The following is an 11,347-nucleotide window of genomic DNA, read 5'->3' as shown; positions in this document are numbered from 1 at the left end:
CCATCGCGTGATGTATCACTGTTATTAATTAGATTTTATGAATACATAAAAATTTTAGTAATTAACTAAATTGAGTCCATGACTTTAGATGAGTTTTACCTAAATTGTTATTGCCAAATAATTCCAACATCACTACAAATTTGTCCGAACAAGATTGCTTTGCTTTAAGAAACATTGACGAATTTGTAGCAACCGCAACATTGCTGCCATCTATTACTGGCAAGGGAGCTTCGATTCCACAATGACAGAGAGATAGTTTAATTGAGTTCTGATAGATGCCAGATAGAAACCTTCTCCTGTGAGCGAGAGCTGATAGCAGCTGCTCTAGTCCATGTCCACCGAGTCTCGAGGCACCAAGGTCCAATGTTTGGATGTGAGGGCTCAGAGTCGGCAAGGAGAGATACCTGCATGGGGATATAACACACGGTCAGCGATATAATGTTAACTAATTGAATACACACAATTGCAATCCAAGCTCACTCTTCGAAGGCGTTCACAAAATTAGAGCTGACAATTTCGTTTTTTTAAGCCTCAAACACTAAGGTGGGTGGGTAAGTACTGTAGGCACAGGGACCGAGGATCAAATACTGTAGCATGGATATGGCAATTAGGTTAAGGCTATGCATACAATGTTATATGTACATGTATTGAAAATACGGAATTTTTTGCTGCCACGCATGTCACCATACTTTTACGGAGTTCCTAACGAATGAGATACTTCAGAGACAGGCCGCATCATAATTAACATATAATTATTACACAAAACAATGTAGCACACCTACACAGAGGCTGCACGTTGCCACCAAAGAGACCAGCCAACCGGAGCTCCTTCAAGACCACACACCCCTCCAAAATGGCTACTAGACTAGGCAGGCAGGAATCCTTTACTGAGCAGTGGGAGAGGTCTAGAGCTTCAAGTTGTTTTGAGATCTGTGAGGTTATAGCATAATTATGTTGTTATGGAGGAGTATGTAGTTACTGGTGATTGCTTTTCATGTGAACTTGAAACTATAATATTTTATAGATACATATTTAGTATACAAACAATTGATAGGGGATTTGCTGTAAACAAATTGTGTAGACCACAACTGATGCTTGAAACAGTTTGTGTATTAGACATTCATTTGGTATTGCTAGATATAATTATTGTTGCCATTAACAAACATTACATGCACTCGATCACCTCACTAAACTCCTGTGTGGATTGCTGTAGGGCCTGTACGATAGACGTGTGCCTACAGGTACCAGATAGGTTTAGTCTGGTGAGCCCTCCGGGTAGTGCAGAGATGAGGGCTGACACACCACACACTTCCAAATCATTATCAGCAGCAGATAGAGACCGAAGACCAGACAAATCTGTATGAATAACTTGTTTATTTTGGTCACCACTTGGGTAGCCAAATATTGGCTACCTGATGACACGAATTACCACAATTAAAACTGATTTCACTGCATACATGTACAATCATGTGTACAGGTGCATGTACATACGTATAGACTAAGTACGGTATAAAAATAAAAGGAGAGAATCTCGAGAGAGTTCAACGGAATGCTGCAATTACTACCACTTAAAATACATTTAGGCACTCTCTGTACAATGTGCAGAATGTAATACAGTGGTCAGTCAATCAATGAGTACTTCATAAAAATTATTGTATTAAGGCTTGTAGATGAGATGGTTGCATCAATAATAGTGAAAGCTGTACAGGTGTCCCAGGTCAACAAGCTAGTTTGGTCAAAACAATCTCCAGAGGCGACCCCTAAACACACCCACTCACTCTTAACACTCTCCAACAGGCCAGAATTGGGTTGCAGTGTCAGACTGGACAGTCCACAATGCTCCAGGAATAGCTCTTGTAGCTCTCTAGTCTTGTCCAACAGTCGACCGATGCTGAACCCACTGGCCGCTCCCAAACTGTTGTAGCTCAAGTTTAAAATTCTCAACTTAGCCCACTCACCCATGGCAAGCTCCTCAATGCCCTGAGGGGATAGGGTCAGTCATTTCAGAGCACAAAAAAATATGCCGTATAGTGCTAGCATGATACAGCTATTTATGCGAGTGCCTGTCATATCGCATAACGTTTTCGTATCCTTATAATTGTCCAAAATGCAATATTTTATGCTAGCATAATTATAAATTATACTTCTAGCACTACGGTAATACATTTTCCTTGTATTTATCAGTACATTAAATAGACTACGATTACAATTATGTAGCAGTGGAGGCTAGCTCTACATTGTATACCTGAGAGGTTATAGCTGTACACGAGAGGTCCAATGACTGCAGGTTACTGTGACTAGTCAGAGCAGAAGTGAGGTGTTTCATTCCCTTATCCTTCACTCTGTTACCAGACAGTGAGAGGGTGGTGAGGGAGGTCTGCCCTTGTAGTGCCCGGAACAGTGGTCCATAGTGGGCGAGACATAGGGTGTGGTCAGAGAGGTCAAAGGTGGCTAGGTTGGGATGGGATTGGAGATGGGAGAGGACCCACTTGTGTGGCTCTGTGCATGTGCATGTGCATGTGTGTGGGTGTGTGTGGGTGTGTGTGTGTCTGGTCGTCTTTAACTACTTTAGAAGCAATAAAGCTATAATTGTAACATGTAATAGTATACTGTACAAAGGCATGAGATATATTTACAGAGACAGTAGACTGGGGGCTTGTAATTACAAAAAAAATTGAGGATGAAAAGGATATTTACAGACAACAGTAACACTCAAATCACGTAACTTCTAGGGTTATCTTACAAAACCCTTCACCTACATACACACGAAAGCCTTTGATCTTACGACAAAGCAACACTACGTTTACTCACGTTTTTGTTGGCTCCTACATGCCACCTCATACCTCTCTGGTAGAGGTGGGAGGAGCCACTGTTTGACCACACCCACCACTTCCTCGTTGGGGCCCAGCACATGTTCAATGGCATCAGACAATCCCAGGAGTGCACCATCCAGTGTAGTCAGAGTGAGTTCAGGACGAACCCCTTCTTGTGCGTAGTACCTCTCTGTAGCTTGTTTCACTAACCACTCAATAGTCGGCTCACTACCATCCGGGAGTCTCCTGTCAAGGAAATACAAATGACAGAGTACACAAACTATAGCTAAACACAAACACACCTGGGACAAGGTATTAGGTGGGACTTTGAGTCGATGCGTACTTTCACACGAAGAGGGCCTGAGCCTGAGTACAGAGCGCGGTCAGCTCGATGATAAATGGAGGAATGTAGAGAAGTAGCACTCGATGAAAGTTGACGGCTGTGGTCGTTTACGATTGGTTGTTGCGTAGATACAGATGCACCAAAGTCTTCATTAAACATCACATCGTCATACAGAATATCATCTTCAAAGTGAACAGCATGATTTTTACCATGTGTTTCTTTAACCCTGTGTGCACTTGATAAGTGACTGTCACTAGTGGCAGACCTCTGATTCGAGTGTGTCTTATTTAACCTCAACTGACTTCCTTTTCTCCTCCCTAAGGCAGACTCCAATCGAACGGCACCTTCCTTCTCAGAATCGAATCCACTCTTTTGTTTCGTCCTCTTAGCAGGAGGGGGATGTATCATATCGTCCACCAACCAGCCATCAATCACCGGTAGATCGTTGAGAGTGCTCATTTCTTCACAGTCTTCCTCAGCTGATAAAAGGGCGGGAATCTCAACCTGACCCATAGGGTTGAAAACTCCTTTCTTGTGTGAGACAGGGCTTGTCTGGTTGGTCTCCTCGCTCAGTCTAGAGGGGTCGGGCTGAGAGTCTGGGCTCTGTAACGAACTATCTACTGTGAACGGCTCAAAGGGATTGGACAGTTTAGAGAGTGGAGCGTCCTCTTCGTCACTACTGTAGAGCACACCAGCCCCAGTGCGATCAGTTAGTCGGGAACTCATAGCTTCTCTTCTAGACTGTGTAGAAATAATATTTATAGAGAGTTAAGCAGCATAAAATATAGTAGGTAAAGAGAGATCCTTGGGGAAATTAAAGTATTTGTAGTGCTTGGTACATGTGTATACGTATGTGTGGCTGTAGAAGTACTGTAATGACAAAGCAGGCAAATACACTGCACACTTTAAACAACATTCAAGCGGTTTTACAAATAGAACTGAATAGCACAGTCATGCTAAAAATAGGCTCAACTGCTACATACATGTGCTTTTGAAGTAGCTCTCTTGCCCTTTTGTAAATCGACCTTTGCCCTCTGTATGGCATTGTCTGGTCTGCCCACTGTTTTGAGGATGTCCCTGATCGTTATGTGCTCATCACGAAGGTCATATTGTGAGTCAGAGGAAAGCTTTTCTATCACCACAGAGAGAGCAGTGTGACCCTAAGAGAGAGAGAGAGAGAGAGCAGTATATCAAATCTCATACAGTATGATACATTTATCAGACATGTACGTACAACATGGATAGCTAGCTACACCATATACAATCATTGGTACACGTTTTCTAATGGGTTTAAGACTTAGCTCCCCGGGAGGTCCCTCTAATTCGGCAAGCCCCAGAAACAAACCTTGCAACCACTGGCACACTAGTTTTTTTTAGCATGAGTAGCAATGCACTCACAGCACTTGGCAAAAAGTCAGGCAGGCATGCATGCGCAGTATACTACTGTACCTCTGAATTCCTGATGCTAAGGTCGGCTCCTCTGTCCACCAGTAGCCTCACTACCTCCACATGACCATTAATTACTGCATCAATGAGAGGGGTCACCCCTCCACAGTGAGCACCTCCAGGGTCGTTGATGGTTGCCCCATGGTCTAGCAAAGTCCGAACCACCTCCAGGTAACCATGGTTACACGCCTCATGCAGAGGGGTCCAACCACAGTGATCACGAACATTCACTTCTGCACCCTATAGAAATAGAATGCTTAGAGACAGAATACAGACTTGACTGTATTGACGTCTGCAGAGCTGGTCAGTTTTGTAGGAAGGTAAAAATCTAGAGTGTGAGCGTTATAGGGACAGTACCGAGCTGTTAAGATAGAGAGGTGGTCATTGGCTATAAATGGTCTCACAATGGCGGTAGTACGGTATGTAAACAATGCTGGCTACTGCAGGTACACTGTTGTGACTAGTCTACAGTACCCTGCTACTGCACCTACATGTGTATTTTGATTGTTTTTACACTTGAGAACATTGATTGTTGTAGCTTACCTCTTTTGCCAGCTGTTTGACTAGTGCAGCATTGCCGTCTATAGCAGCCATATGGAGTAGAGTCTCCCCCTTCTCATTCCGCTTGTTCACCTGGAGCAAACAAAGAACAAGGGATCATGCACATCACTGTACTCGCTTCCTTTAGAGGCATCCACTAGAACAGAGGATTGCACATAATCAACGGACACAGTAACACAAAGGCTAGGCAAAGCACAAACACACTTATACACGTACCCTGTGTATTGAACTGCACAGTACATTTTGCATTCCAAAAGACAAAGTATACCTACCCTGGATTTCTTCCTGACAGCTACTCCGGTGGTGGCCCCCCTGGTCTGGGCAGTGAGGAGCGGACTGTCATCCTCCTCAGATTCTGGATGTGGAATGAGGGGGCGGGCAATGATTGTTTACAGATACACAAGTCATGTAGTTAGGCGTTGCTAAACAATTAATGCACCGGACGATGTGTATGAAAAATTGTAATCCACCAAAATCAAGTGTGATATTGTGCTCTTAATTCACCTGAAGTACGGAAATATTAAAAGCATGCAAAAATTGTAAGTTCAAAAGACTCTCACCAGAGGAAGGTGGTGAGGGTGGTGGTTCAGAGGAGGACCTATCCCCCGGCTGACTTTCCTCCTCACTCTCGGAGCTAGTTTCCCCGTCTAGACCGGGGTGGGCCGTCACCAGACTAGCCAGTCGGCTCTCCCACGAGCGATAGTCGGGCACACCTTTACAGTGCTTCAAGACAGACTTACACAGAGATACCTACATTGTCCAGGAGGGAGGCATTACACTAGATAATTGAATGAAATTCTCTCTCCGATTTTTACACCCAGATCAATAGTAAAATAAAATACTACATGTACGGCGGCACTAACAGATACCTTTATATATAAAAGTGTGGAGTCATATACTGTCGAGTGAAGGTGTTAAATTAATTTAATTCATGCCTATTATGTTTATTTGCAGTGTCGTGACACGTACTGGTCAAGTTTTTCAATCGCCAGCTACTCACAAACGTATTTGCAATGACATAAACCTGCCTATTTATATGGACTGGGTATTAAAGTTGGTATTCTATACTGCATGTGTATCTATATAGATCGAGAATAATCTACAAGTGAACACGTAGTTCAGGTCATGTCGTAGGACTGCCACGAAAGTGCTGGTGAAGAAGTAATTTAATTTTGTGGACACAACATAATGTCACTATTATTACAGTGCCGTAATTATGGTAGAGTACATTCAGCAAAGATCCGGCGAGCTCAGGTATTTTTTCTTTGAGGGTGTAAATGGTTGAGTGTAATAAATTATAGTGAGATTGATGGTGCCGTGCAACCTGAGCAACAGTCAGAGGAGCCAACAGATTGAGATGATGAGGATGTAACAAACGATGGTGTTCATGCACCTATACGACAACCCTGATGGGAGGAGTTTTTTAAATTCATTGATTCACACAATTTCTCTTTCAAACTCATCTTCGTCGACTTTACCAAATTGTGTGGTCTCGATCGTGTATTATTACTTCATGAATGGAAGCGAGCTTTCTAACTCTTCCAGAAACCTTACTGGAGGGTTACTGTAACTGACCTGGAGCTGAACAAATTTTACTCTATTGTGCATGGCCTGATTTGCGCACTTACCTTGAGCTTTGATTTATTGTCAGTTATGTGGTTACTGCTCTGGTTGCCAAGAAAAAAACCACCAGGAATGTATTCCCCTCCCATGTAGGTATTGGGCATGCTATTTGGGGTGTTTAACATGTGTTTGAGCGCTCTTGCGCAGGAGATAAGAGCTTGAATGAAACATTTAGGGTTAAAGATCACGTTCACAGCAGCTCTTTTTATACTCTCAATTTGCTTCGAGTTCCAGAAGTGGCTAATGAGGTAATTAAAGCCAACATGCTCGTTAAAACCAAAGGGGACAAGTACAATCATGTAGTTTACTGCATGATAATTAAAACGATTACCCATGCCACAAGCTACAACTGCACACCACCCAACTATCTCTTGACCCCACCCACCTGTCTCTTGGCACTGCCTCCTTTCTCAGCTAGAGAGTACGCCTTCTTGTAAGCATCCAACACTGTTTTGAAGTCGTGACTAGCTGCTAGGTTCACCTTTGCTATACTGCACCAAGTGTCGCACTCCTAGGGGGAGGAGTGTATGGTGTATTTTCTGGATTAAATAAAGTGATGCGAATATGCTATTAAGTATGTATGTATCAAAATCATGTGAAGCTATGGTCAACCAGAAAGCGTATACATTGCAGGGTGTCATACAGGATTTTGAAGTAGAGGGGGGAAGTGAGAAAAGTAACCAGAAAATGTTGCTAAAAAAAGGTCAACTGTTATTTCAATACCCAGCTATGGACACTCAGTCATAATTGAAAGGGGGGGAAATTGGAGGTAGGGGGGGGATATCCCCCCTTTCCCCCCCTGTATGACACCCTGCATTGTTTGATCATCCATTGTCGTATTGAGGCGTTTAAACAAATGAGAGAGCCAGGTCTTATCAGACCATGACGTCCAATCGAGGACAGGTGCTTATTCAGATATGGCAATATGGTATGCACCTCAATAATGTTGCCTTTCCACAAGTTCAGTTCCTTGTGGTAATAGAGCAGTGCCTGAGAGAATTGGCCACAGTCAGTGTGAGTGCGGGCCAGGGACACGTAGATAGGGGACAGCTGCTTGGGCTCCAGACCCTGCGATTCAGCCAGACTCAGCTGAAGAGAGGAGCCGGAGGGGGTAATGTTGATATGGTAGAGTGAGACAATCAAACAAGTATGAAATCACATATGATAAGTCTCTACAACGAATATTTATGAATGCTACATACATGTGCAAGTTGTAAGATATTGGCAATCGACTCAGCAGGTACATACATGTACACTGTATCTGTACGTAACAGCAAACGACTAGTACACTCCATTGTGTTTGGGTAGTAATAGCATAGGGAATCAATACTCAGTTACGTAGTATCCACACTAGCTAAAGACATAAACGACAAGTTTCTACACGAGTTCTTGCTGAGTTCACCTGTCGCCCATAAAACTTGACAGCTGTTGGGAAAGCCCTCACTCCACAACAGAGGTCCCCCAGTTTGTCGTAGAGGGCCAGCCTCTCACTCGCACACTCCACCCTCTCAACCTCAGCGGAATAATGGAGGATCTTGCGCACTGGATGGGAACAGTGACTTTACACAAACACTCGTCTGCTGATAGACGATACGAGATGATCTGCCTACATTGCAAATCCAAAAATTGCACACATGTACATGTACGTGATGCTACGTGTATGCCTAGGGCGGTTGATAGAAATTGTAGCAGGACAGGAATTCATTTCCAGTAACAGTCAGTGGTGGCTACTATGCAATGTATGTACCTCCAGTGGAGCTTTATAATTGACCCCATTCCCCTCACCTGCCCTGAGGTCATCCAGTAGCTGCTCTGCATCACTCTCCTCCAGCTGCACTTTAGTCATGGACGCCACCTTCTTGAACAAGGACTTGGCGTTCTCAAAGTCACCCAGCTGAGCAAAAGCCTGAGTACGAGATCAACAATTGTGATGTAACTTCCCGAGAAGTCAGAATGCTCAACCAAATAATTATTATGATTTTTGCCCCTACAGCTTGTGTAATGATCGAAGATTATGGGCAGTCATAGTATGCAATGCACATGTACTTGTATGCACCATATAGTGCGAACTTTTTGAGGCATTTGAATAGCATTTCGTCGAATAAATTTTGTGGGTTGACTGCGTCCGGAAGCCACGCCTTTAATCTCTGCACGTTATAGCGCATAACTTTAAAATGTTGGTGTACTTAATTTTTGTGTAGGAGTGCTAACCCACGAAAACAGCGAAAATGTAAGCCCCTCGAAAATGTCACGCTATACGGTAATGCACCTTGTCCTACCTACACGGTATCAGCTCTGATTACATTACAATGTAATGTAACCCCACAGAAGCTACTGCCACTCTATATCCACACACTCATACAATGTAATGTAACCCCACAGAAGCTACTGCCACTCTATATCCACACACTCACACAATGTAATGTAACCCCACAGAAGCTACTGCCACTCTATATCCACACACTCATACAATGTAGTGTACACCCACAGAAGCTACTGCCACTCTATATCCACACACTCACTTGTCCCATTTCCCTGAGGACCTCTGCCTCCCACTGCTGATTCCTTTTATCTCTAGCAACCTTTGCTGCCTCCCTGAGACAGCCGAGGGCTAATGAGGGATGGTGCTCTCTTAGATGAAGCGACCCCAAGTCAAATTGACACTTAAATACGGTACTGGAGTGGCCCAGCTCCCTGTAGATTTGTTGAATACATCATGATATCAATCTATTGACTCTTCAATTAATCATGTTCAGGCTCAAAGTAAGTGTACAAGGTAAAGCTAGAGGCAAGTCAGTAAATGTGCAACTTAGTATCTCAAATTGGATGTTGTTCTATATTCATCACTGCCTTTTACATATCCTAACCTAACCTAACATTTCACAGTGTACGGTGCAAATATAGAAGATACTTATATGTACGTACTACAAGTACATTGTACTGTGCATGAATACTCATAATTTGGCCAACTACGCTTAAACCAAGCCCAGCCACTCACTTGCCAATGGAGAGAGCCTTTTCCATGAACTTGCGAGCTTCTCTCGTATCAGACTGAATCTCATACACGAGACCGAGGTTGAGGTAGAGACGGGACTTCATTTCCAACACCTCTCGATCGGAAATCTGACCAATCAGCTTGTCGCACACATCCAAGCTGCGTTGGTACCCTAGTGATGCTTGTCTGAGCAGCTTTGTTACTTTCTCTCCACCCTTCTCGAGCTCGGACTGTGAGTGGACAAAGTAAGTCCGTCCCAATGTGGCTAATGCTCTCTGTTCCTCCGCCAGATTACCTGGATGTGATATAATATAGCGGCCACCCCTTGGCAAACCAAAATTGGTTGTATGCTACGGAGATATTGGAGCCTACATGTATAAACCAGGCTGTAATATAGAGGGTCACCTGGTAGTGAAAATGAAGTACAGGAAGAAAAAATGCCTGATAACCTAGCACTGAAGTGCTTAATAGTAGATCTATAAAAACCAGAGGAGTATTCTAGCAACTAATAGAGCCGCTGATCCTGGTAAAGGATCACTTCAGCTGTAAACATGTAGATCTTCCTCCTCGAATAAAGGTTGCGTGCGTGTAGAGCTAGACAACGTGCAAGTTCAAGCTTCTTATCACTTTTATATGAAAACAAAGCTTTATCTGCTTAACTAATAACTTGTTGTATGGAGACTATCTATGCTGCTATGGCAGCTAGGTAAGCAGACTCAGATGAGGTCATAAACAAACCAACGGACTACTATACCCGTGGTCGCCTCACACACCTCGGGTAATAAATGTCTGAGAAAAAATCTAACAGCAATGTACATACATACATACAATAAGTGACCACTGACCTAGTTGTTTTGAGATCTCCAAGTGTTTGTTTTGATGTGAGAGAGCCTCACGATAGTTGCCCATCTCACAGTGACACTCCCCTATCCTCCGATGGGCAATGGCCGCCCCCAGTTGGTCCCCACCCCCCTCGGACAGGGACAGCTCCGTCTGATGGTAGACCAAGGCATGACTGTGGTCTCCTATGGGAGGGGAACACATGTACATTTGTAGAGCGTCAGTGACTGCATGAACCACACTAATATCTTGAGTTTTGATTTAATATCCCAAGAAACAATGGTTGGTAAAATGGGAAGGCTGAACACCATACATGTACATGTATATACACAAGCTTTAGATCAGAATGCAGATTGACAGTGCATGTCGGTTGGACTATCACTACCGTCTTCAGCATAGAGCTCTCCAATGGTGTTGCATATCTTGGCCTCCTCGGTGATGTCACCCTTGTCCTGTGCCTTTTTGCGTTGTCCCTTCAGTCCTGGAGGGTGGGATTCATGTATAAAGACAGGTGCTAATATTTAAAGCAGTCTAAAACTCACTTTCTACCTCTTTATTGTTGCCATACTTTGCCTGCTTAGGCATCACAGCACAAACTCAAGGTAACAGACTCTTAGCAGAAGTTTACACAGCTGCAGTCTTTTTCCAGTCCATGTGGTCAATCAGAAGGAAAGGGGTGTGTCTGATGTCTGCCACCTAATTGAGGGCTTGTTTATCACTTTGTGA

At 43.6% G+C, this 11,347-nt stretch overlaps 1 protein-coding gene across 2 annotated transcripts; it reads right to left on the bottom strand.

Moving 5' to 3' along the window:
- Window positions 1-19: 19 nt before the first annotated feature.
- LOC135341071 (tonsoku-like protein) lies at window positions 20-11,346 on the bottom strand. Of its 2 annotated transcripts, none has more exons than XM_064537545.1 (21): window positions 11,164-11,346; window positions 11,007-11,102; window positions 10,627-10,806; window positions 9,785-10,076; window positions 9,309-9,480; window positions 8,572-8,692; window positions 8,189-8,328; window positions 7,723-7,875; window positions 7,172-7,297; window positions 5,724-5,913; window positions 5,436-5,518; window positions 5,146-5,235; window positions 4,606-4,842; window positions 4,140-4,316; window positions 3,116-3,897; window positions 2,812-3,059; window positions 2,246-2,499; window positions 1,779-1,980; window positions 1,184-1,356; window positions 779-930; window positions 20-404 (listed from the first exon to the last, which is right to left on the bottom strand). In XM_064537545.1, the coding sequence occupies exons 1-21, from the start codon at window positions 11,204-11,206 to the stop codon at window positions 62-64; spliced, it is 4,254 nt and encodes a 1,417-aa protein (XP_064393615.1). In that variant the 5' UTR covers window positions 11,207-11,346; the 3' UTR covers window positions 20-61. The 2 variants fall into 2 exon arrangements, with proteins under 2 accessions (XP_064393615.1, XP_064393616.1); XM_064537546.1 differs by having other exon boundaries at window positions 230-404; window positions 783-930.
- Between the last annotated feature and the right edge of the window lies 1 nt (window position 11,347).

The sequence above is a fragment of the Halichondria panicea genome, chromosome 9, assembly GCF_963675165.1.
Source record: "Halichondria panicea chromosome 9, odHalPani1.1, whole genome shotgun sequence".
NCBI classification, from domain to species: domain Eukaryota; kingdom Metazoa; phylum Porifera; class Demospongiae; order Suberitida; family Halichondriidae; genus Halichondria; species Halichondria panicea.
This window is presented reverse-complemented; position numbering and strand designations above follow the sequence as displayed.